Genomic DNA, 27429 nt, shown 5'->3' with positions numbered 1-27429 from the left:
AGTAAAGATAACATTTTGAAAAATAATTTTACAAAACTTTTCGTCCAAATTTTTGTTTTTGACCCAAAATGACATGAAAGATTCACATTTTGACAGAAAACTTTATACAAAAATATATTTTAAAATGTTCTCTAAATGCCCTAATTTGATGGGAAACATGAAGACAAAGATACAATTTTGAAAAATATTTTCACAAAAATATTTGTCTAAATTTGTCAAAATTTGACCAAAAATGACACAAAAAGTTCAGATTTTGACAAAAGGTTCTAATAAAGAAATTTTGAAAAATGTTTTAAAAATGCACTAATTTGATGGGAAACATGCAGACAAAGATACAATTTTAAAAAATGTTTTTACAAAAGTTTTCATTAAAATTTGACCAAAAATGACCAAAAACGTTCAGATTTTGACAAAAAATTCTAATGGAAAAAATTTCAAAAAAATGTTTTCTAAATGCCCTAATTTGATGGGACATGCATACAAATATTTGGAATATGTTTTTCTTTCAGGTATAGTAGAAGAGTATCAGCTGCCCTACTATGACCTGGTGCCCACTGATCCTTCTTATGAGGACATGAGGGAAGTTGTCTGCATTAAGAAACAAAGGCCGTCATTTCCAAACCGCTGGAGCAGTGATGAGGTAATTTAAATGTGCCTCTACAATTTATGAAGACTAAAGAGCAGACAATGAGCACCACATGGTTCTCCTTTAGTAGTTTCCGCCCAATATATAAAAATAGAGTAGCATGTTCTCAAATGTCATGATTAAAACAATGATAAGAATTATTAGGAATTGATTTGAAGGGGTTAAGGTTAGAGTTACTCAGACTGGGGTCAGGGTAAAGGTTTCATATATACATATAACCACAATCCTAAATTTAATTTAGTTTTTGTCTAGTGCTGATTTTTAAACTAATTATTTCTTAACTGGTTAATAAAATTTTTCTTCCTTACATTTTCATCCGTATTCATATCTACTTCTGTCTGCAGTGTTTACGACAAATGGGCAAACTCATGTCCGAGTGCTGGGCCAACAACCCCGCCTCTCGCCTCACGGCCCTCAGGGTGAAGAAAACGCTGGCCAAGATGTTGGAATGTCAAGACATCAAAATGTGACAGGAAATGAAGAAAGATGTTGTCATCACATGGAGACCAGTCACTGCCACTGGCTCTACAGCGCTCACACTGGCCAATGAGAAAAAGGGAGAAAAAAAAACACAAACTGGGAATGATGAGACAGGAAATGGACAGGAAACGAGAAATGGACAGAGCCAGAAAAATGAGATGTGAAAGACTGATGAGGTCAAAGGAGGCGTGTCCTCCTGTGTTCAGGTTGTGCTTTCTGTGAAAGCTGAGTATTTTTGGGTCCAGAGGACAGGGACCCACGGCAGGACATGGGAACCAGAGGTCCCACTCTGATCTGATCGATCTGGAGGAGTCTCCTGCTCTGTCCTTCAAAAGCCATACAGCAGTATTCACTGTGCGGTTGCCTTCGTGTGTGTGTGTGTCGTGTCTCAGACTCAGACACAGACACAGCAGACGGTCGTGACTGTCCGTCTGTCCAGACACACACAAGTCAAAGATGATTTTTTTTTTTTTTTACAGAAAGTTTTTACACTTCACCGCAGACAGAAAGACACTTTAATTCAAATGTTCTTTCAGTTTTGGGAAAAGAAGTCAGATGTTAACAGGTAAATGTTCAGGTCTTTGGTTCAACAGAAGATTCAACAGGTTTTCATTTAAAAAAAAGAAAAGAAAATTCATAACACACGTCTTAGAACTTTTGGACTTACCAACCACAGGTCAACCTGTTGTCCAGGGGAATGTCTTCTACTTGTACGATCTTCCCACACGTCCTCGTCGTAGTCACAGGTACGGGTACACACATCGCAGTATTTGTTGCGTTTGAAGAAGTGTACCAACTTTTCTGGAAAAAAGCAGTTTAAAGTACATGTCCAGTGACATATTATTATTATTATACAGAGTTGGACTACATTATTAGAGACTGGTTATATTTATATTAGGTGATATTTGTATTTGAAGTATTGACGACGATCCATTTGTGAAAGGTTTTCTTTCTTCAAGCCTCGGAGTTCTTCCGCGTTCTTCATCACCTCCTCTTCGTTTTACTCCATTTGTACATAGTTTTGCTGGAATATATTATTAAGTATTGTATTTTGGTGTGTTTTTTTTTTTTGGTGATTTCCATGTACAGAATACGCCCGGTCCACTCCACAACCACCAACGGCACGTGCCTTATTTAATCTGTACATAAGTGATGAGGAGGGTGAAGAGTGGGGCGTGGACCACATTCCCTAATAAAACAACTGTGTCGGTGAAGTCATGCACAGAAACACAGACAGAAAAAAAAAGATCTTCTTCGTTTGTTGTTTTTTTCTTTTTTTCCCCAATGTTGCATATAAATATAATTTATTATTAGTTTTAAAAATTCTTTCTTACACTTTTTACAGTAGCACGACAGGTGAGATGCAAGCGGCGGCTGGAGGACCAGGTGAGTGCTGGAGAAGAAAAAAAAAACGGGTGACATTCTCACTGTACAACACCGTGAATCATGAGGCCCCGCGTCGACGGGAGGAGGAGCAGATGCAAAAGGTCCAACCACGGACAAGAGTTCACGATTGTTTCCAAAAGGGTGCAACGGTTTGCATAGACGGCCCGAACCAAACAACTGCCAACGTGATAACAAAAAAAAAAAGAGTCGATTTAGAACACACTCCAACAGTCACAGCTGCTGCTGGATCATTTACAGCCATCGCTAATATATATATTCATACATATATATTTGAAGCACAGACTCGGTGTCGTCGTATACAAAGTGAATGGCTTCTGTCTTTAATGAACAAGCAGAGAAATCGGACTTCGGACGAATGCAGGAGTTCAGTTTTGGAGACACAGGAAGTGTCTGCTCGTGATGAGTGATACTGGACATTTAGATGACCGTGTATTAAATTTAGTCCTAGAAAATGTGTCCTTTCCTTTTTTTCTTTTTTTTTGGTACAAAGCAGTTGAATTCTGATGCATTGGTCCTAGAAAAATATACATATTTGATCCTGCGCTGTTCCCTCACGTTTCTTTCTCAACTTACAAAACGCCATCAAGAGGAACGTCACATCACATCGACCGCCCTGTGTTGATCAACTGGTGGAGTTTAACGAAATTATACCAAAGTTAAATGTAAAAAAAAATAACTTATTTAAAAACATTTCAACGACTCGTGACTAAAGATAAAATCATCATTAAAAATCAAACATTAGTTAAAACAGCAAGACTAAAATGGTTCCACCGTTCGTTCTTCTGGATGAGCCGTTACCGCAACAGTCCACCAGAGGGTAGTAAAAACCAAGTCAACCGAAAAGTAAAAATGTGAGGACACAACAAAGTAAATTTCCCTAACAGATATAAATTACAAAAAAAAAAAAGAAAAAGAAAAAGATAGGTATAAGACAAATTATTATTAAATACAGAGTCATCACAGATTAAAAGATGTTTTCTCTGATCTGATCCGAGATCAGCTCCTCTTCCCTTTTCACCTCTGTTGATACTCACTGTTGGCTAACAGCGAGGGCATCGTCCTCACTTCCGTACAGTTCATCCAAATAACGGCGCAAATGGGTCCAAGGAATTCAGAGCCAAAAAAACCAAAATTTTCTATGAGAGAGAGAGAAAGATAGAGTGATAGAGAGAGAGAAAGATAGAGTGAAAGTGAGAGAGAGAGAGAGGACAAGCCAGAGAAAAATCACTGGCACAGATTCTTGTTTACCCTCAAGTTTTCACATCCTTTGTTGCCAATGTTTAACTGGGTCATGGCTGAGCAGACCTCGCTGTTTTTATCTCCTCAGTTCTTTGGGTGTATCCACACACATACACACAGAGAGAGAGAGAGTGTGTGTGTATTTGTCACTCTGATGACTCCTCTGCTCCGAGGCTTCTCCATCTCTCATTTTCTTTTTACGTCTTCTTATTTCCCTTCTTCTTCTTCTTCTTCTTCTTCTGACTCCCTGGAATCCCTCAGTCCCTGGTGGGCAGATGTCAGTGCTCAGTCACGGAGGGAAGCAGGCTGTCGTGACGTCCCATCTCCTCCAGCACCTGAGCCAGGCGACTCAGGTTGCCGTCGGGGAAATGCTGAGCCTCCCACAAATCCAGGATCACTCCTGTAGGACTGGATTTGGTGGCAAAGTAGTTGAGATATCTGGAGGGCGAGACATGACGAGAAATGGGATGAAGAGCCAAGTCACACATCTTTAAAAAGAAAATGTAAAAAGAATCAACTAGAAATTTACACATTTCTTGAAAATTAATAATAAATAGTTAATTAAATAATGTTAATTTTATATTGAATTAAAAAGGAATAAAAGATGGAATCTGTAGATATGTGAGTAAAGCTACATTTGAAGCAACATGCCTGTGTGTCCCTGAATAAAAGATTTAACCCAGACTCAAAACTCGAGCCACCTAGTGGCTGGAGCTTAAATGACAGTACAAGGCTCAAATCAAGTCAAATCAAGAAGAGTAAAAGTAAAAAAATATATATGTATATATATTTATGAACGACAATAAAGATTTTTATAGTTCTTTCAGTAAAAAGATTCAATTTCCTGGAGTTTACAGTAAATATCCTTCCTTCTGGATGAGCTCAGTCATAAAATAAAAAACAAAAACAAGAAAACATCATATTTAAAGTTTAAAGAAGTCAAAGCTGTAAATGCAAATGAGCTGCTGTTCCTGGAAGCCAGAAAAGTGAAGTTAGCAGAAGGTTAACAGAGCAGCTGAGTTTGTGCAAAACAACTGTTTTTAAATCATTTTATTCACAGTTGTTATTTTTTTGGTTGTTGTTTTTTTTTTTTTGTAAATCATTGTGATGATCAGCACTGGTGATAATGATCGTCCTCTCTGAGTCCAGAAGAATTCATCTCACATTAACAGACTCTCGTCTTCATCACAGTTTGGTCTCATTTTCGAAAGAACCAATGAATTTCATTCATTTACAAACAGATAGTACTACAAATATTTTCATCTAGGTACTCGCTGTTACTGAGTATACATATATATATACATTTACTGTATATATTGAACTGACACTGTCGACACATTTAGACGACGTATCAATAACAACTGAGGATGAAATGAATAAAAGATAATATTACAAACTGAACTTTAACCTTCTGCAGTAGCTGAGACAGACGGTTGAACAGAAAGTGAGCAGAGCTTTCACACCAACAGTCTTGTCTTCTGCTGAGGTTAAAGACAGAGGAGATATTGGTGTTTCCGCACTGAAGACTCGAGATTTGTGATTCAATAAATTTAGAAAAGTGAGACCAGATCAGGAACATGTATTTCATCACTACATCCTTTGTTTCAAAGATTTTTTTTTTTGGACGGGAATCTCATCTTACAGTAAACTCTGCCCATGTGGTCGACTGGTCGTAGTAAACGGCTGGTACAGGATAACAATTCACTGGGTTGGCACAACAGTTCAAGTACGAGTATTTGAGTACTGATACTGGTATCACTCAATCTCCAATACAAAAAGATTAAACTTCCATTGACATCCTCTGATCTCAACATGTAAAAAACAACGTCATCATCCTTTCTCCCCTGTGCTGTCTTGTTCTTTACACACCTGTCCAGATCCAGTTTGTGGGCCAACATCCTCCAGTCGTTGCCTCTGGTCTGAGGTGCGTCCAGGCTGCCACACAGCTTCTGCCGGATGGAGACGGGGATGCGGAAAGCGTTGGGGCCGACCAGCGTGGTGATGTTACTGGCAGGGTCCAGCAGGGACGTGTCAATGCTCTGGGAATCCTGCGGAGGAAAAGAGGACAAAGTCAGAGGTTAAAGCAGTTTGGCTCAGATGGCAGCGTTGGCATACTGCCAGGCTGAAACAGAATTTAACAGCATCTTAAAACGTATGGTGATGTCACTTAAATTAATTTGCAGACCTGAAATGTTGTGCTTACAACTTTGACATTGATATATATATATATATATATATATATATATATATATATAACCCGACTGAAAACCATTTTATTTTTTTGTATCGTCCGTGTACTGACGCAGCCTGAGAGAGAGACGGTCAAATGTGCTGCATTTGGAGGATTAAATGCTGGAGCTCTGGCCACAGAGACGGGAGCAGGAGCCACAGACAAATGAAGTGAGTCCAGGCAGGGACGCAGCGCTGCACCGACTGGGCTGTAATTCATCTCATTACTGAGCACAAAGCCTGAGCTCTGCTCCATCCTTCAAGCTCTTCTCTCCAGACCAGATGGCCTTTGTGAGGAGGAGAGGAGGAGCACGAGTGAGGGGGTGCCCTTATTTCCTCCCCTCCTGCTTCACTCTGCTCTGCATTGCTTGGTGATGGGAGGGGGCAGAGTGGGAGGAGACTCTGGGTTCAGATGATGGATGGATGGATGGTCAGATAGATAGATAGTGTCCCTCTGACGCAAGAGGTTTAAATGTTGTGCGGTTATGATGTCATACAGGGCTGACCTCTGACAGTATTGTGTCCAGCTGGAATATCTGTCCTTCTCCTTCGACTTGGCGCACGCATATCTTACAAGCCAGGTCCACCGTGCTGGCAGAGAACCTCTCTAGAGTGAAGCAACAGTGGAGGTTCCTCTGAGAACCACTCCATACTTGATGGAATGGAAGTTCCTGCAGAACGGTTCAAGAGAAGAAGAAGAATTATATTAGCTATATATTAATAATTCATTAATCTGTTAGAATGTGCTGCATGTTGTCTGAACTTTTGTATATATATACATATATCCATATATATACATATACACATTTATATTAAACATATATTATATATATTAAAATATTAAACGTGCGTAGAGATGCTAAGAGGCTAGCGTACCTGGTACTTGGCCAGCAGCTTGCTCCGCCACAGTGCGTGTGAGATGTCATGGATGGAGAGTCTCAGATTGTGCGTGCTGTCTTTGAAGCTGAGAGTCTTTGGTTCGTCCAACAACTTCCCTCCCATTTGTTTTTCCATCTGCAGGACTTCCTGAAAACGCGGAGATACACAGAGTTTAATAAAAAACGTCTCATCATAAACGATGACCTGTGAACTGGTAATTACTCCTCTCTGTTCAAGTTCCTGATCACCTTGAGTGCGTCCTGCGTGTCATCCAGACAGTAGACTCTGATGTGATACTCCATGGCGGGGCAGGTGACCGGACCGAAAATGGCCAGTTTCAGGCGCTTTATGGTGGAAGCGCTGAGCGTCTGCCCTACGAGGCAGTAGGTTCCCAGCGTCTCTGTCAGGATGTGGCAGGCCTCCTCATCCATCTGGATGTAACATGGTGTGGTGAAGTTTTCCTCACCGACCACGACTACATCCTGTAGTATGGAGAGGGAGGGAGAGAGAGAGAGAGAGAGAGAGGGAGAGAGAGAGTTATGAGCCATTCCACATTTTGCAGGCAGCTAACATGATAACTTTGAGCAGCGCAGTGGCAAGTTCCAAAAAAACAAAAAAATAACACGACTGCTGTAAGGAAATATTTTTCTTTAGAAACGCCTCAAATCCTCCGTCTCCACATACAATACGACTAAATCATAACATTTAAAAAAGCACCATGTCAGAAAAACAAAGAGCTGCCCAGGAGTCCCTTCTGACGTCATTCCAAAAACAAGGTAAACCCGACAGACAACGTTAAAGCTGAAGGGATTACAGAGAAGTTGCTCAACGTCATCGTACTCGATGACCAGCCCGTTATCAGAGGTGGAAAACGTGGGTTTTTTTTTCGCAGCCTGATTGAACACTCGCAGCCACGATATACTTGTTTATCGGAGACTGCGTTAGTTAGCTGAGATGCTAAACGGATTTCCAGTCCTGAACCTTGTTAAGATATTTGGGCTTCAGGTGTCTGTCCAATGTCACTGATTAGCCTGACAGTGCACTGGGTCGACGGGGCTGATAAACACGGTCTCTCTACAATCACAGCCTCAATTACACAGATGTGAAGTCACCGGGAGATCCCTCTGGAGAAAGTGAATGTCATTCTACCACCCTAACTCTAAACCCTAATCCAATCCCACCCATTGGCTGACTGCTGTCATATTTAAATTCTAAAGTAAGTAAAATCTATGCAATACATTTGTTTAAAGTTATTTCTAGGGATGTTTATTCATAACAATTTTCCCACCGAGCTAATTTTAATCTAGCTTTTAGTTGTCTCCTTACTCAGTTAGCAATTCTCCCATGATCCACCTCTGCGTCCTGGCTGAGTCATTGAAAATGACTGAACACTTTTAATTTATATTTTCTTTGTGACTAAAGTCAGTGACAAAGAATGAAAGACTGGAAACTGAAGTCAAATCTAATTCACTGTTCGAGTCCAACGCCAGTCATTTAAATTGTTACCAACATTTACATAGTGAACGACATCATAACGGTCTTGTCAGGTACAATTATAGGAAACAAGGCAGAGTTTAAATGTAGCTTAAGGAGCGAGGTTTGAAAAATGAGGGCAATTAAGGAGCGGTTTATTTTCATATTTAGAAGAGTTTCACTGAAATGACGTGAACTGAATTTAAATCACACTTTAAACTGAGACTGGGGTACAATCAGGGGTCACGACCTTTTCCACCTAAGCCCTGTCTAAAAAAAAAAAACAAAAAAAAAAAAACCCAAACCCACAGCTGGTGTGAGTGTGTATTACACTGTGCCATTGTGTACGTCTGCTCATGAGTAAGAAGATCGTTTGCAGCTGACCCCTGTGAAAGCACTAATGCTGCCACATATTTCTCCTTAACTGAGACTGTCTGGACAGAGGAGGCTTAAGTGACCACCTCTTATTTTCTCTCCTCCTCTCTCTCTCTCTCTCCCCCTTTGTCTCGATCTCGCTCTCCCTCCTTGACACGGCCGTTCTCTCTCCTCTAATCCAAACACTCCTGTGAGCAGCACATGGGCATTAATTCAGCCAATTATGAGAGACTGAAGAGGAATTACAGTATTTTCATTGTGAGCTGGTCCGTTTAACAGCAGCGTTATGGCTAATCATTAGACTCTTTAACTGCTCCTGGGCAGTGGTGCTGGGGGTTTGTCTTACGGGAAGGGGGGGGACTAATGAGAAAACACAGTGTGGAATGTGGGCGTTTGAATCACACATATGTGCGTGGGCGAAAAACAAACACCCAAACACACAATAATTTATTCAAAAGCTTGTGCAAAGATGGCAGTCATCAGTGGCTGTTTAGTTTTTTTTTCTTCTCTGTCTCCCAGAGGCTAAGGAGGAGGATTCTTTGTAGTTACTGAAGCAGAAAGTCCCACATGTTCCTCAATAAATGACCTCCTCGTCTTCATCAGCATCACAACAACATGTTTCCTTAATGACTCGGTGGTTGTGTTTCTGTGTGTGTGTGTGTTCTGGTGGTGGTGGGGGGGTGTCTGTCTATAAAATAGCCATCAATTACTTCAGCTCATCTCTCCTGTTTCCAACACAGTGATGATTATATTGTGACAGGCCTTGTCAAAACTACTGATGTTTTACAGAAGATGAGTGAGGGGGAAAAAAAGTCTCCATCACCTTGGATAGCGCCACCTGCCTCTCTGTCACACAGATCACAGATGTAATCAGTAGTTATTCCTTCCTAAAAATGATCTGGTGTCACACCCGGAATTATTGGCCACCCACTGGTAATTCATCAACGTCACAAACAACTGTGGTGACCGACTAATAAGTCTCAGCATCACATCAGCTGTCGGGACTTCTGCTGATATTCTTAACAATAACTCAATGCTATGCATCGAAATAGATTTATTTTCTGTTATGGGCCACACGGTGACAACAAGGTCAATATGATTGCCTTACAGCAAAAAAGATTAAGGTTCAATTCCCTGTTCCATATGAAGTTTACAAAGCAAAAAATGTCCAAGATCAAGAGAGAGACAGACGTCATATCACACTCGTATAATTCCTCCAGTGTTAATGTTTTCTCTTTAGGTCAAGAAAGAAACGTGGAAGAAAGTAGCGACAGGAGCCACCTGTAACATAACCCTTAGTTACATAAAAATGTAACTACGAGCAGGTAAATGTGGACCTAATATTTTTTCTCTGCTGACGTTGACTCTGCCTGTCGAGCCGCATTCACTGTATAAATATGACACTGACATCACGACTCTCCAGGATTCTTTAAAAAACATGATCGTGTCTCGGTTCATTCATTTTGTTTGTCGTTATCCAAAAGGAAGCCGACTTCAGCAGAGATAGCCAAGGAGTTTATCAATAAAACCTGATGAGGTGTTAAAATGAAACTGGTCAATAACAACCTCAGATAGTGTTTATTCATAAACAGATCGTCGACCAGCAGGCCGAGACACTTCTCCAAATTATTATTTAGACTACAGTAGATAACAGTTTGACATCTGCCCCGGTGCTGCAGCGGTGGGGCAGATGTAATTAAGTTGCTACAAAGCCCCCGATGTTTAATGTATGAGCACGCTGATTGTCTGATCGGAGCGAGTGAAGAAAATCTCTTCACCTGCTGCATCTTTAGCTTTTCAAAAGTATTTTCTTTTCCCTTTCTGCCCGGGGCAGAGCGAAATCAAATATGGAACATTTCATGCATCAATCACAGTCCATCTGTCAGTCGTATTCTAGCTGACAAACACAACTCTAAGACACTGCACGACTGCCAAAAGAACACTCTCCAATTGGATGACAGTGACAGACGCGAGAGGCTGCTGCACAGTTCCCATCCTGCAGATTCCCTACATCTCACCTCCCACTGGTTCTGCGGCGACTGGTTCTTGAGCTGGATCAGCCAATCCTGTTGGCCGTCACACACGGCGCAGTGGTGCATGGTGATGATGACAGGGCGGGTCAACAAGGCCCCCGGTGGTCCGCAGCTCACCACGGGGCTCAGGACTGTTTGGCCGTCTTCCACTGAAGGCCTGGAGGTGGACGGAAAACACACACACACATTTACAGACACAGAAGATGGCGCTGTGTAGTGATGACACAACAGTGGAGCCTGTGACAGGAGTGAACACAGCTCTGGGGTGTTGATGTGCCAGGTGGCGCTGCCTACCTCATGGTGTCCTTCCTCTGAACCGTCACGTACATCTCGTAAACTCGGCCTTGAGGAATGGCCCCAGCTGGAATCAACAGACTCACCCCTGGGGAGTCACGGGGGGAGAAAGACAGGGAGACACTCAGAAAACAAAACTTACAGGAAAAAGTTATGACTTGTCAGGTTGAACAAAAGAGGAAAGGAAAGTTGGACATGATGGGTCAGGTATGACTTGTCAGGTTGAACAAAGGAGAAAAGGAAAGTTGGACATGATGGGTCAGGGACCAGTCATGGTGCTTGGATCAGTGTAATGTGGCACTTGTTAAAAAAAAAAAAAAAGCTGAAAAAGAAGCAAAAGCTTTTTTTTTTTTTGGTAAAATGTGTTTGGAAGATGTTTTTAAATCTGACTCCTGGGTTTAATTCATTTTTTCTTTTTGGCTAAAGGTTTTTTCCTTCTATTTGTGGCTCAAATGTAACAATTTAAATGCATAAACTTCAAACACATTTTTTTTTTTTTAAAAAGCGAAACATTAGAAATGTAAGTAGTTGACGTATCCTTTAATGTCGCTGCGAGTTTGTGGGAGCCTGTCACAGGGCATCTGTGCTTCGTTACCAGCAGCTGGAGTGAAGACAGCGTGGCTAATGTACGCTGACTGAAACAGTACACCACGGCTCCAGCACACGAGCTGCACACCTCAGGTGTCCATCAGCTTGTACAGTGAGTCATACGGTCTGCGGTCAGTAGCTGAAAGGCTACATCTGGTTCAGCACAGTGTTTCAAAAACATGTTTTGATGAGTATCGTCTGTGCTAGCAAGCATGCTATTATGTAGCTTTCGCTACAAAAAAAAATACCATAGATCAGGGGTTTTTAAAGTCTATTATTCTAGACTTTATCTATTATGTTATTAGCCTTTACTAATGGAATATATTTATTATTTCAAAATAATAAAAAATCCAAAAAAATCATTTGATCAATATTTTCCTCACTTCCAAGCACTAAGGGAATGCCAAACAAAAATTAAAACAAAAATAGAATTTAGTTTTACCAGTTGAGAAGGATGAGAAGATATTTTTTCTGCCATTATTAAAACATCAGTATAAAAAGATTTAAATTGCTGCCTCGTGCAGTACCTGAGTTTGGCACTATGAGGTGCCCACCCTGGGAACTGAAGGAGCCCACAGCGGTGCAGGATGGATCCCTGGTTCTGAGCAGCGTCTGGGTTTGTGTGCGCCGGCCCATCGTGCTGTCGCTGTTGTCCAGGAGGCAGTGGGGCAGCTTGGGTGACAGTTTGGAGAACTCCCCCCCCAGGTCGTCCTGGGGGGTCACCAGACCCGAGGAGTTATAAACCTTAATCTTTAGGTTGGGCAGAGGGTCCAGCAGGGGGGAGTTGGTCATGGGGATTTTGTCAGCCACATCGTGGAGGGCGTAGACGGGGCCGCGGTACATGGCTGCTGCCGAGGTCAGGTCAGGTGGCGCTGTTAGCAGCTCGGCTGGAAAAGAATAAGGAAATGAGTAATCAAGTGTTTAAAGGGTGAAGAACAGCGGCGATAAACTGAGACCAAATGTGAAAGTGAAGAAACGGTAACTTGAAACCCAAATAAACCAGGAGGAAATGGAATGTTGGCAGCAATCAGCGAAGCCGCCGCCTGACTTTCCTCATTTGTTTTTCTCTCATTAGAGAAGTCCACCTCAGCAGCGAGAAAAATGACTCAGTCAGAGTCCGTGCAAACGCAGCTGTGATTCATCAGCAACAGATGGCACGGCCAACACTGGCAGCACCCAGCGGCAGGTACCAGTTTGAATGTTCAGGAGCAAGGATGGACTGAGTGGGAAGGGGTGGGAAACTTATCTAGTCTGTGCTCCACAATATCAAGTTCTTGTTGTTTGCTGTTTGTTGGTCTGACTGTAGATCAACTTTCAGCTCTTTTCTTTATCTTAACTGACAAAATGTTAACAGCTAACATTTAGATGTTTTTTTTCCTCAGTGCTAATGTTAGATTAGCAGATGCTTTCTTTGTCAGTGTCACAGTGACAGTGCTGGAAACAACACATTTATTTTCACATATAAAATGAGGTTATTTATATGAACCACTGTTCCATCTGTTTGTTTTCATCAATCTTTTTTTTTTTTTTTTACACTTTCCATGTTGATCAAAACCACACACTATTTACCACACAGTCACTGTGATGTTTCTTCTCCCCCTGTTGTCTCCATGTCCAGCCTAAACCTCATTACTGTACAATTTAGTATAAAAAATAAAGACGTGGCCTAATTATGGCTTCACGGTGGGACATGGTTTGGCCTCCGTTAACAACAACATGCATTTTAATAATTTGATCACGACTGGGCGAACATGTTGTCTGTGTTCCTCACATCAATACAAACATTTGTATGCATGAGGTGCATACAGACATACATACAAAAACATAGTACAGCCTACATGTATACATACATAGGCACGTACATATACACACATACGTACTGTTCACACATACACTACACGTATACGTGAAAACTGAAAAAAGGAAAACGACAGAAAAAAAAGTAACAAAAGTGAAACAACACAAATAAATAAATATGAAAACTGAAAAAAGGAAAAGGAAAACGACAGAAAAAAAGTAGAAAAAGTGAAACAACACAAATAAATAAATCTATGAATAGCTAAATATTTGCCACAAACATAGACGGAAATGAAGAAAATATTAACAAAAAAAATCTGATTTAATCCAGGGTCTAAAATGTATCTAAATATATAAACACATTTTTGTAGTTTAGCATTTATATATTCATTCACAGACCCCACTTCACAGACCCCATTTCAAACCAACTCATATTTGTATCTACTTCCTGTAGGGGGCCTCACCTTTGCGTGCAGTCTTGATGCTGACTGGCTGGAAGCCACCGTTGAGGGCAGAGGTGTCGATGATGTCGGAGTCAAAGTCACGGTGGTTCTTCCTGTAGACGAAGAGCGCCACCACCACAGAGATGACCAGGCACATGATCACCGCGATGACAATGCCCACGTACAGGGCGACGTCATCGGTGCTCGGGGCCACTGGAGAACAGAGCACAGAGAAGAGAGAAAGGAAAAATGTTTTAATCACATCGTATTATCAGCGCAAGGTCTTTCTTGTACAAATATCCAAAAATATAATGAAGATTAATATCCTGTTCTCAAAATTGTGCCGGATATTAATAACCAAATACTGGGATATAAAGGCATACAGTACATCTGTCATCTGCTGCTCTATTTAATATTTGCAACCATCAATCTGCGTGTCGATGGAATAAATGTTGACATTTATAATTAAAATTATTATTACTGGAAAATAACACATTTGCAGTATCTGATGTGAGAAAACAAACATGCCTTTTTAAACAACAGCCATATTATGCATGTGTTCCATGATCAAGGTAATGGACACTGAGTAAGAATGTAAAGAAAATAAGGTGAAACACTGTGTGCAACGGCGCAATTAATAAGAAAGTCCTCCTCCAGTTGCAGCTCAATGACACGCCGTGGTAACCAGCAGCCACAGAAAACACATCAAAGGTCATGGAGACACAGATACAAAGGTTTTTTATCTCTAAATTAGCCCGCTGTGTTGTTGGAGTTCAGAGTCTGTCCTCCGTCTTTGTTCTTACACATTGTAGATAAGACCTAGACATACAACAGCTTGCTTTTCATCTCCGTCTCCCAGACTCTTTCTGGTCACTTCCCTGCTGCAGTAAAACCTCTGTGATTACCAGGTCTGTTGTGAATGATCAGAACTATTTTAATGAACGCCTGCTCACAGTTTGACCTCCGTGTCCTACACTGTCACCAGGCTGTCCAAGATGGAGACACCATTATAAGAACACAAATGTCAAGAAAACAACATGTATTATATATATATATATATATTTACGTGTAAAAATATATATTTTCTTGATTTTCTTCTACTAGTAGTGGAGTCTCGGCCAGTAGATGGCAGCATTCGACATTAATGCACACAGAGAGTATACAGACCATCCGTGATGATGCAAACATTTGTGTAAATGAAGGACACAGATGGCACTCGGAGTGTCTCCTGAACTCCATTTTACAAAGGACACAGAAAAGCAGGAGAGCAAAGAAGGAAAGACACATAGAACATATGTTCTTTCGATAATTGCTCAATATTCACAACAGATTTTTCAGTGAAAAATGCTAAGCTTCCCACAACGTGGACACAAAAAATAAATCTGTGGTTTCGCTAAGTGAGAACAGAAACAAAAAGAACCTTAAAATGGAACAAATGCTTTCGTCAGTTCCCAAATTAAAAATATGAAAGTATAAAAATATATAATGTGATGAGACTCAGCGTTTCACCTGCCTCTTGTTTGTTTAAGTAAGTTTATGTTTTTTGGTAAATAGATTAGTTTCTTCGCGTTTAAACTAGGACAGTCCGAGTTAATAATAATAGCTAACTAAGAGGCCAAACTGTTAACGTTCTGAAAACGTTAATGTTTTAAAAATAATGTTTTCTAAAGATAACTACAATGTGTGATTTATGGACAACCTTGCTTTAAACTCCTAAAAAAACCCTGTTTAACCTTTACCTAAAGCATCGGACTAACATGGTTCACGACAGGAGACACTTCCTGCCTGCGGCCATCGGACACCTTAACGCCTCCCTCTGAGTGTTATCAGTATTACACTTAGCACAGTACATCTGCTAAAACTGCACAAGCACAATCAGCTCTGTGTATAGTTAATATGAATACATACAGTATGTTAAAGGTAGTTAAAAAAAAAAAAAATATATATATATATATATATATACTATATTATAAAAAACAGGACTGCCATAATAAACGTGACATAAAATATTTAAAAAATAAAAAAAATTGAAAAAAAAAAACATAAAAAGAACCATCAGGAATTCAAATGTGAGGGAAGGCTTGGCAGCGGTAATATATAAACGCATAGATACAACAAACACATATATTTGCATATATATAAAAATATACATATACACACAGGCATACTGTATATATAGTGTATATACATATGTATACATATATATGTAGCTGATATCTGTACTGACGTGACTCAAAAGAAGAAGAAAAAAAAAAAAACCTTGAATGTCAAAAGTCAAGTCAATTTAAAATTGCTTTTCTTCCCAGTCTCAAACAATAAACACTTGGATCATAGTGTTTGATTTCAGCAGTGATTGACCTCAGATTAGGAGGAGTGTCAGAGTCATCATCGTATATGTCGCATCTTTAATCCCTCTTCATAACAGATATAGGCAGAAAAAAGCCACAGCCTTAAAGCAATGATAAAAATGGAAAAAAAAAAAAGTAATTTCACCGTGCCCTCTGCCAGCCTTCTCTGCTGATCAACATTAACATACAGTCCACCCCTTCCCCTCCCACCCCCTTGTTGAACAATCTTCCACCCACACTTTGATGATAAAGGCAGCGACCTTGTAAGTGTATGCATTAAAATGTATCACTTAGATTAAAACATTCCCTTGAATATGAGTCATTGTCAGAAACAGGAAGTGGAAATGGAAGGGATTACAGAACAGTCGAAACTCTGTGATGGCATAAAGATTCACAGGCGAAGCGTGGGATTTGAACAGAGACCAGATTTAATGAGACAAACCTTCAGAATGGAGTTCATGAGCAGCAACAGGGTGGAGGGCAGTGTTAGAGGCAGCCAGCAAACAAGAAATGTGAGAAGAAACAGATGAGGGTTTTTTAAATCTTTTTAAATAACTATAAAAATGTTTTTCATATTCTGTTTTAATCTTTTTTTTGTGGATCTTTGTGTTTTAAAGGTACACAGTGTAGGATTTTGTAGCATCTCGTCCTGACATTGTATGTTGTCTCCGTAGACTGTATATAAGATCTGGACAAAGCTATCTGCAGTCTGTGGTAGGAAATTGGAAATTAAGCGTTAAGTACATTTCTTCAAGCTACAACCAAACCCTGCGGTGGTAGAAGTTCGTCTGTATCTTATATACGGTCTATGGTTGAGGTTGAACGTCTCTCACCTCAGCATTTATATCAAAACGCATAACAAAAAATGAAAGTATTTAATGAAAGTATTTAGGCAACGGAAGCGTTGCAGTACGTATAAAAGTTTTCACCTAAATCCTACACGTTGTACCTTCAAATGTGACTATCCAAAAATTCCACTGAGTGACTCCAGACATGACTCTCAGGTGAAACAGATGTTAATGAACGCTAATGTTAATGTGATAATAATAATAAGAGGCGATGAGAGGCATGAAAACAAGTGAAGGAAACACATGAAATGAAAGAAGAGATCAAACAAAAACAAAACTCACATGAATTCCCCAAACCACTCTTGTCTTTAGCCTCTGAGGACTTCTGAAATAAGGAACCTTGAGGAGAGGGAGAGGATTTTGAGAGGGCGGGAAAGGGGGAGAAAGAGAGAGAGAGAAAGAAAGAAAGAAAGTGAGGGGGAGTCGGGGGTACAGAGGGGAGATGGCAGGAGACGAATGATGAAAATCAAATTTAAGGCAACAGAAAAACAAACTCAACAAATGAGACAGCAACAAACTCATGAGTAGGAGTAATGACACGGGGAAGTGATCTTTCTTGATTTACCCCCTCACCCCTCCCTACTTTCCAGATCTGCGTATGGGGTATAGAGATAGATGAGAGGAACAGGCGGACATGGAGGTTCTGTGAGGGAGTGGCGTGATCCATCAACGAGGCTTAGTGCTGCAGCAGCAGCGGCAGCAGCAGCAGCAGCTGGACTGATGCTGGCAGGTGAAGGGACTGAGTCAATAGAAACTGTGCAGTCTCTTTGATGGAGGTCAATAGAATAAAAGCAAAAACCTATGAAAACATGTGGTTCATAATACATAAATATATATATCTATATATATATTTTTTTTTTCAGCTGCAGTAAATGCAGATTGTAGGCGTCCTCATGGACAGGTAATGTGCTGACAGGAAGTAGCTACAGTGCCAGCCGGGGGTTTGCACTCCGACACACATAATATTCAGTCTCCCAGGGACATCCATAAACAACTATACAAACAATGAAGTCCTTATTGGAGAGGGAGAGAGCCACGGGCAGACAAGTGGAGCGACACAAAAATCGATGTCTTGATAGATGGGGCTGTGTGCACATGTAATCAGGCAACAGGGAGGCCTGGCTGGAAAAGAGGGAGGAAACTGTCAGGGTCAGTCTAACTGATGGCCCATCTGATCCCATCCTGTAAAGTTTCTGTTCCTCCCGCAGCAGAGCGGGCTCGGATCACGCTTCAGTGGGTGGGCCGGGAAGGGAAAACCTTCGGTGGGAGACAAAATGATTCCTCACTGACAGAGCAGAGATTAGGGGGAAAGGCAGAAACTACAGGAAATCACCGTCCGTGTCCTGGTCATTGATTCTTTACATGAGACAGATGTCCAACATCACTGACTTTAGTGTCTTCGACCGCAGAGCTGCTGTCAGAGTTTCTCTTCGTTTTTCACTAGACAATGTGTCATGTATTCTACATCAATAGATACACATATATAAATGTATATTGTGTGTACTTACAAACCTCCTAAATATTAAACCCAAACTCTTCTGCTTGTGTACTGATCATTTATTCGATTGTTTGTTTATTAGATAAACGTACACTATACGCCTTAAAGTCTGAAGTCTAAGTCAATTCTAATTCTTTGATATTATATATTTAATATTTCCACTGTCGACACTCAATCACACACAACAGAAATGATTTTCACCACTAGATCATGTTTCCTGTTCCTTAAAAAAAACACCTTTTATTTTGAGACTAACGGTGCTTTTCATCGCAGCCTTGTAATAACAACTGGTACTGGTTCTTGCGGGTTAAAAGACCAGGTCCACGTTCCGTCCTCTGGACATGGACTTTTTCTGCAGCGCCCCCCCACTTTTTACACAGGACTGTCATTGACCCCCCATCCCCAGAAAGGTCAACAGATTTACAGATATTGTTTCTAAACCCCAGAGACATTTATTTGAAACAATGTTATTCTTACAAAATTTGTCAATAAACAAAAAATAAAACTTACAAAGTGCAGTTTATCCCCTAATGGTAAAATTCAATAAAATATAAAGATGGGGGGTCCCCAGGGGTCCGCCTCCCACTTTTTGAACCACATATCTACTTACCACATATAAAAACCACATCTTGGAGTCTCATTAAAAATAAAATTGATTTAAATGGTAAATAAAAGCTATTTTTACTACATTGCAGGAATTTGAGTTTTTATATTTAAACAGTAAATTCCAAAACTGACGTCTTGTAGAAAAACCTGACGTCATTTTTTTTTTTTAACTTGAACTAGAACATTTTCCATTACTGGTAAATGCTGGTAAAGTTCACGCCCATGGGAGGCTGAGGAGAAGCCTCGAGTCGTGACTTTTTACTGTTAGCTGTGTGATGGCAACGGCGGCCTTTGCCTTGAAGTGTGCACTCTTCCTTCTCAGAATCAATATGTCAAGAAAATGCCATGTTTCAAAGAGCAGGCGTAGCAAAGAACTGGAAAACAACATCAGAATCAAGACAGAAAATTCAGAGAAGTCGGCATCTGTGAAGTGTAAAACCGTAAGAGCGTTAGTGTAGGAAAGTGCACGCTGGCTGGATCAATCAGCAGATACTTCACTTTGTGAAATCCAACCTCAAACTCTTGAAGTGAATGTGATGAACAAGACGCAAAGTAAATTATAACACCAGTCTTGCCTTTTTTTATTTGAATCAGCGCCGATTTTACAGAGCCTAGAAAAGCAAGAGTTCTATTTGCGGCTGTGCTCTTATTAAATTGCGTTGCCAGATTCCTGTGATGGATTGCGATTAAAATGATTACAAATAAATTCAAACAACCGAAAATGAGATCAGGCTGCAACGGAATCCACAGACGACGTGTTTGCTCCGACTCTGGGCCTACACTGCGGGGAGCAGATCAACGTTCCAAGGCGAGTTCAGATTGCACACAGCGTCCACTCCCAATCATATTTGCTATAATGTGAGCTTTTAGATAATGCTACGGTCTGCTAGATGCTGGTGGAAATGGTCATTAGCATTGACATAAGTGGCTTCACTCTCTTAGCTTTCGAAAAAAAGAAAAATCAATCTCTGAAACGATCCTAAATCCATATCATTATGGCTCCATATTCTCAGCAAACTGGCCATCAATCCAGCCTGAAGTAGTGCTTCAGTGATAGGAGGAGTACCAGAGAGTGTGCAGCTGGTGTGGAGAGAGTGTAAGTGTGTATGTGTTTTAGTGCAGAGGGACAAAACACTGGTTGAATGAGATGCTAATGTCAAATGAAATCCCTGCAGAATGAAGTCATAGTTTTCTGCATGTCCTCTGTAAATACACACATCCAGATCACCAGGCAAGCACACAGATATGGACGACCCAGAGGTTGGTACACTTTTAACAGCAGAGCAAGTAAAATAAGTCAATCGGTAGTCACTAGAAACCTCAGTTTAAAGGGCAATGGGTCCAATAACTAACCAGTGTAAATACATTTGTCATAATAGACAACAGTATTTCATGGACACTCAGCTGTGAATACACCACACCCCACAATACTGATTTCTATGTAATAGAAATTTGTATGAGGACTGTCACAATTAACACTTTAACTGATGAAAGTCCCCCAAAAAAAACAAAAACAGGTGGGAAACACACACATCCACCTGCTGTTATCCGTCTTGTTTATTGTCATACTGATTAACCTCCATTAATCAGGATTAACCCAGAGCTACTCTGAGCTACTGTGATTGATGAAAATAAAAATTCACACAATTGCACATTCACATTTCATGTACTTAGTATTAAACTCTGGCCTGTTTAGTTGCACACAACACTGATTTATTCACAGGAGTTGAAGAAAAAGATCTTCAACAGCTGTCTCTTTTTTTTAAAGCTATAAAAGGCATCTGCTGCCACCTAGCGTAATATTATATAATAGTTCTGACCGTCGCTGTCATTGATTTACAAAGATAAGTTATTTGCAATAAATAAATTTGAGTTTCCAAACAAATCAAGTACATTTTCAGTCTGTGGCCTCGGTTCCAAACCATCAATATCCAAAATGGTTTCCAAAGGGAACTGCTGAGAGATTAATCAAGTTCTATCTGATCTAATCTAATCTAACCTAATCTAAAGAAGATGACATCACTTGCAAAATTATTAGCAACAGCAGGTTGTACCCATTTGCATATATCCTGCAGCCCGGCCTATTATTATTAGTGTCACCAACCACCATCTGTGGCAGTTTATATGTACAATGGTGGCATCTGTTCTAATGTGTGTCAGTCTAACTAATCTTTAAAGAAGCTAATTGAAGAGGAGGCCACTTGAACTAAATTACCATGTACGACAGTCAAACACTTTAAGGTAAGATAATAAAGTGCAGCAAATTAAAAACTTTTAACACTGCAGTAAACACTGTGAATGTTGAGAAAAAAAACTGTTGGTCCAGCTGAACATGTTGACTGTTAAATTCTTAAATTGAGTCAGTGCTACAGAAAAAACAGTTACAGACTGAGACAGACTTCGACATCAGTACATAACTGTTTGAATTGTAATTAAAAATTACAGAAAAATCAACGTCCTGGGAAAAAAAAACCTGACTGCGATACAAACACATGCTGTGATTATTGTCTTTTTTAAACCATGAGAAGGTTGTGATTTAATTAAAAAGAATCTCTGTGAAATCCTGGGACCTATTTTCCTCCGTGATTCTCTACAGTAATGACTCACTTCCTCACACATGTAATCGGCAGCTGAGGAAAAAAAAAAAACTTCTCCTCCAACACTGGTGCTACTTTGTGGTTTCATGCTTCCTCCCATTTGACCCAAGCAATCCTGGCTTTTTTAAATTAAGGTAGTAATCAGAGCTGCTCACCAGCTACGACCTCCTCCACGTAATTGCAACGTAATCACTTATTACCATCTTAAATATAACTCCCAAATGTTTGGGTTGTGACAGGGATAACTGCTCGGAATGCTGCCTTGTGTGGCCGCCCGGGTCCCCACGTCCTGGAACATGTACTTACAGTTTCAGCAAAGCTGATGCAGTAGAAAGATCTGTGCAGTGGTTTCTGTTTTTATGTCACTTTTATCTAACTGCTTTGAAGCATAGGAAAAAACCCAAACACTTCATCAAGTCCTGTGCTTTATGTATGAGTAAAGTGAAGTAAAGTGAAGTAAAGTGAGAGACGGGGTGAAAAAGTCACATGGGGACATGAAACACAGTGTGCTGATGAAACTCATGGTCAAAGGGTGGGTGGGTGTGTGGGGGGGGGCAGGTTTATCTGGTTGGCAGGTCAGGGGGAGTAGCAGAGGATTAGACATGTACTCACTCTGCATGCACAGCCCATCCGTGCAGTTCTTGGACTGGAGCACCATGCCCTCACAGTCCTTCCCCCCGTTTTTGGGCGCCGGGGCGCTGCATTCCCTCCTCCTCCAGTGGGTGCACTCTGTCCCACAGGTGGACCACTTACTCCACTCTGTCCACAGGCCATCCACTGCCACACACACACGAGAGGAACACACACACACACACAAAGACAGACCACACAGTGAGTGAGATGGTGGATGAGAAGATGAAGACCAACAAATCCATGTGCAGGTGATTGAGTAAAACAGTGAGACATTTGTGGGAGAGTCACACACACACACACACACATGGAGGGACGCAGCCAAAACACAGCCACACATTTAGTGTATTTATTTTAGTGTGTTCTCATAGACATGGTGTCACTCATTATAACTGTGTTTGTCGGTGTCGTACCTGGGCAGAGAGGGTTACACGCCAGCTTCTGGATGCCCTGTCCTTCACAGATGACACCTCCATTTAGCGGAGCTGGGTTGGTACAACTGCGTGTGCGTTTCTGGTATCCACGGCCACAGCGGCTGTTGCACACTGACCACTCTGTCCACGTGGACCAACCACCATTCACTAAAATAACAAGAACAAACAAACAAACAAACAAACAATAAAACGACAGTATTACAGATACAATACCCTGTGGTTTCTCAGCCAGTCTTCTGATGTTAATTCATGCTGTCGATAAATCAGAATTCTTATTCCCCTGCCTTCACATTGTAATTAATCATGATTACACAAGATTAATTAACATTTGTAAGTATAGCAAAAATATGTATATTTGCACTTTTGCACATAACATTTAATATACTTCATAAAGACAGTGTATGAGTCATTGGTCTGTGTCTTGAAAGTGTTCTATACTTGAGATTTGATTTCAAAAGCTTGTCAGTCATAGACTCACTCAGTGCCTTGCACTCAGTGAGTCTGGTCTGTATTTTAACACAAAACTGCACCGCTGTTGTAAATCACAAGTGGCTCTTGAATTGTAAAATAATGGACAGTCCTGTATATTAGCCACAACACAAGCAAATGTTAGCCAATCGTCATTTCAGTCCAGAGAGTGTGTTCATCAGCTGATACATGTGTCACAGACACATAACAATTTATAATCATTTGTGGATGAAACACTGTGTTTATACAGTGGAGTTTTTTGGTATTGTGACCCTGAAGTCTTGAGGTCATTACTTCACCCTGCAGTCAGACAGTAAATACTGGTCAGATTGCTGCATTTTCCATTCGCTGATTCCTCCTAATGCCTCTTTTCCTCTCTCATCCATCTCTGTCAGCGACTAAATCCAGTGGAGAGTGACACTGGGTTTGTGGCTGAGAACGTGTCTGTGGCATTTGAGAGGCGAGAACTCCCCTCAGCCCCCCCGCACCAGAGCCTCTGACTTTCCAATGTGACATGCCTCAAAAGTGGCGCTCCAAACACTGAACTTGAGGGAAAGACCACTGAGGACCTCAAGTTAAACAAAATAATCTTCTCCTTTATAGATTATGGCTCTATCTTTTCTATCTCCCCCTCCACTCCCCCCCATCTCTCTTCTTCCTGCTGTTGCCTGTCCTCCTGTTTAGTGTGACCTTGTAGCAGGTCAGAAGAGAAACCACTGGGCTGAAAACGCACTGCCAATCCTTCTCACTTTTTTTTTATCACAGGTATCAGAGCCAACTCAGCCTTTTCCCCCTGGAAAGCCCTTGTGAGGAAGGGCTTTTCTCACACTGGGCAGATATGTACGATATGTAAACAACCTGCTCTGCAAAAGGGAATAAAGAAGCGAGGAAGGTGCAGGAATTGCGTTACGTTCTCTTCAGTAGCAGTCACAGTGATAGTAAATAAAATATATCAGTGATGAAAAAAAAAACAAACTTGAAGACACAGTGGACCTGTCCCTGAAAAATGCATTCATCGTTTCTACTTTATACTTTCCCCCATCAGCCACATAAATGTAAATGCTCCCACAAATACAACCAAAGCCTCAAAAACACATTGAGTCGGCATTTTTCTTTCATTCCTGTTAAACTGCCTTGCTCATTAACACAGCGTAGTTGCAGAGTAACCCATTCTACAAAGGTACAATAATCTCCATTTTGGAGGCGAGTTCTAACGACCAGAGGATGAAACTCACAGTCCTCAGTAACTGAGCTACAAAGACCTGCAGTGGTTTCATGCAGGAAAAAAGTGACTTCACAGGTTCAGAAGAAATGTGTGTTTCATGTGTCACGTCTGTGGTTTTCAGTAGCCCGACTTCACAGTCCTGCTGCGCAGTGACAGTCATGTAACTTGATATAAGGGAGACCATGGGTGAGCCGGTGTGAAACCACAGCAGGGATGTCTTTAAGAATGATTCAGCTACATCTGCACCTTGCTCGCATTTCTAAAAAAAAATTCAATTTCTCACTTTTAGAACATCTCATGGCAGAAATAAGGTGAGTGAATCAACACCACAGGAGAGACAGAGATTGTGGATTTGGTTTGTGTAAGATAGGGGTGTGAATTGGTAAGAATCTAGTGATACACTAATAATAATAATAATTATTATTATTATTATACACTTTTTACAAAAGGAATATTCTAGGATTCTGTTCATCTTGACAACATTTCAGTCTAATTTTCTTAGAATCTAAATTTTATTTTCAATTATTAAACCACAGATTTTTTTTTCTAATTGAGATGAAACCTGAACCACAACTTTTTGTAGAGTATCAATAAGAAAAAGGGATTTTATTCCAAATTGTTTGCCCTCTTTTCAAAATCATTAAGTTTTCAAGAAGTGAAAAACCGGATCAAATATGTTCTGAGAGAACTAACCAAAACAAAAGACCAATGTTAGGAAACTAAAAGTACCTGACTGGTCTTAAAGAGTCCAGAGTACGAAGACGTCTAATATTTACAGACAAGAAGTTTGTCAAACACCTAGAGGATATTTTTAAATTATTTTTTCTAGATCAGTGGTTCTCAAACTGTGATACGCGTACCAGCGCTCTCTAGTGGTATGCAGGGAAAATTCATATTTTAACATTTACATTTTCAACTGACGATATATGAAACATACCGATGCAAAATTATTACATTTAAACATAAACATCTTTATAAACATCTCTCCTGTGGTGGAAGCTAATAGTGAAGGCCTACGCTGCTGTATTCTAATGTTGGTCATCATGGTGGTACTCAGAGAGGTCAGTGTTTTCTCAGGTGGTACAGAGTATAATAATCTGTTTGTTAGATCGACAGTAACACAGTGTGTGAAGCAGCTGTTTACCGTAGACAATGACTGTTGCTGTCGTGCTGCGTCTCTTGGCCACGATGTTCTTTGCCACGCAGGTGTAGTTGGCCGTGTCAGAGAGTCTGGCCTGTTTGATGATCAGGTTGTGGTCGATGGTGATGTAGAAGTTTCTGTCATCAGCCGGATCAATTACCTCCTCGTTCTTTAGCCACTCCACCTGGAGGGAATACGGAGAGAGAAGAAAACACAACAGGATGAAACAACGGGAGCAGAAGTTAAGAACTCTGACCTCATTAAAATGTATATAAAAACCACAGCAAAGTGTTCCAGCGGCCGCAGTTCACCTTTTGCTTGCATCACTTCAGAGCAAGGCACTGACAACAAAAAAAAAAACAAACAAAAAAAACCAAAAAAAACCCAAAAAAACAAGAGTGCAGTTGTTACAGTCTCTGAGGTCTTGCTACAAAAAGTCAATAGCAATCATGCTCTTTTTATTCTCCCCTCCAGAATACAAGTCAGGCAGCGCAGAAAGAAAACTCTCTCCTCCGTCCCTGCAGCTGAGCGGCTCTCTGACCTTTCCTTATGAGTTCCATATCCCTAAATGATACTCATATTGAACTCTCGGCACTATCGCAGAACAAGGGGCGCTTAAAGGTTTTACTCTGCAGTGAATCACCAGCATCCATTTTTTTTAATAGGACCAACGGTCTGACATTACCAAAAAAAAAAGAAAAGAAAAGTCAGACCCTGTCTCACAGCAATGTGGCCACTTTGATAAAGAAATATTTCCCCCACTTCTCTGTTTCTTGTCAAAGATGCTGTGCATTCTGGAGGAGGTCTGGCAGACAGCTACGGTTCTGGTGATTGCCATATCAAATGAGGGGCATGCCTTGATAAGAGATAAGACTCTGAGGAACAGTACAGGCAGAGATAAGAGGGCTGTTTGTAAAGGCTCTTTCTCATAAGAGATAAAGTATCTGTAAAAAAAGTGGGGCAATAACCAGATAGGAGTCCTGTCGAGACACAACAGTCTGAATTCACTTTTGTATTTCCTGAGCAACAACAGGGAAACAGCACGCTGCAGTGCCGCAAATGTAAAAACACAAACCCATGTTGTCAGAACTTTGTCAAAGGAGAAGATGTGCTGATTGTGACATGAACTGGGTAAATACGCCTCAGCAGCTTCTACGGTATCGCTGTTAGCTGATAGCTTGGCAGATATCAAAGACATCATCTTTGTCACGCCTCAGTAAAGCTGCCTGCGCTTTGATCCGGTGGGAAATCGTGAAAAGAACCAAGGAAAAAAAAAAAAAAAACATTATTCAATACTTCTTCATTTCACAATAATTCCTGACTAGAACCTCCCTCTTCCACGGCTCCACAATCAGTGAATGTATCGCTAACATGTACGACACCTAAGCCCATGACAAACCTCAGATGCTGCAGTAATATCACCAGAGCTTTTGCTCTTTGTCTGTTGCATATCCTCGGCTGATTTGTTGCTTATGAGTGTTTTTTCCTCATAAACATGTTATCAACCAAATGAATCTCACAGAGCCTGGAGGAGAAGACGATGATCCCCTCACCGGCCGTAGAGGAGCAGAAATTAGAAATCTTCCTCACATGAGCACAGAGCAATAAGGGGGAAAAAGTGCAGCATAACATCACTGTTGAGAGATGCACAACGTGGGTCAAACACTTAGTCCTGCAGGATATTTCCATTCCTTAGCAGAAAGAAGACTGGTGCTTAATGAAAAGACATTTGTCCTTAAACCAAAGTCTAT

At 40.7% G+C, this 27429-nt stretch overlaps 2 protein-coding genes across 8 annotated transcripts in view; one reads left to right on the top strand and one right to left on the bottom strand.

The window, feature by feature from the left end:
• Positions 1 to 3452, top strand: part of LOC103390150 (bone morphogenetic protein receptor type-1B-like) — a 7910-nt gene extending 4458 nt beyond the window's left edge. The window contains exons 6-7 of the mRNA XM_008325886.3: positions 510 to 640; positions 991 to 3452. Of these exons, the coding sequence (XP_008324108.2) occupies positions 510 to 640; positions 991 to 1116 (257 nt within the window). The 3' untranslated portion in view covers positions 1117 to 3452. The remainder of the gene's footprint in view (positions 1 to 509; positions 641 to 990) is intronic.
• Positions 1587 to 27429, bottom strand: part of unc5cb (unc-5 netrin receptor Cb) — a 160988-nt gene continuing 135145 nt past the window's right edge. For 3 of the 7 annotated variants that reach the window (XM_025062690.1, XM_025062692.1, XM_008325887.3), the window contains 13 exons: positions 25682 to 25862; positions 22824 to 22991; positions 22393 to 22557; positions 17362 to 17418; positions 13905 to 14096; positions 12171 to 12530; positions 11056 to 11143; positions 10747 to 10918; positions 7129 to 7362; positions 6878 to 7027; positions 6508 to 6672; positions 5642 to 5820; positions 2114 to 4210 (listed from right to left, as the gene is read on the bottom strand). In XM_025062690.1, the coding sequence (XP_024918458.1) occupies positions 4051 to 4210; positions 5642 to 5820; positions 6508 to 6672; positions 6878 to 7027; positions 7129 to 7362; positions 10747 to 10918; positions 11056 to 11143; positions 12171 to 12530; positions 13905 to 14096; positions 17362 to 17418; positions 22393 to 22557; positions 22824 to 22991; positions 25682 to 25862 (2271 nt within the window). In that variant the 3' untranslated portion in view covers positions 2114 to 4050. Of the gene's footprint in view, positions 1928 to 2113; positions 4211 to 5641; positions 5821 to 6507; positions 6673 to 6877; positions 7028 to 7128; positions 7363 to 10746; positions 10919 to 11055; positions 11144 to 12170; positions 12531 to 13904; positions 14097 to 17361; positions 17419 to 22392; positions 22558 to 22823; positions 22992 to 25681; positions 25863 to 27429 lie in introns of those variants that run through there. The other 4 variants (XR_003051822.1, XR_003051821.1, XR_003051823.1 and 1 more) reach the window with 4 other exon arrangements.

This window comes from Cynoglossus semilaevis, chromosome 14 (assembly GCF_000523025.1).
Source record: "Cynoglossus semilaevis isolate Cse_v1.0 chromosome 14, Cse_v1.0, whole genome shotgun sequence".
NCBI classification, from domain to species: domain Eukaryota; kingdom Metazoa; phylum Chordata; class Actinopteri; order Pleuronectiformes; family Cynoglossidae; genus Cynoglossus; species Cynoglossus semilaevis.
Note: the sequence above shows the minus strand (reverse complement) of the source record. Positions and strands in the feature narration are given on the sequence as shown.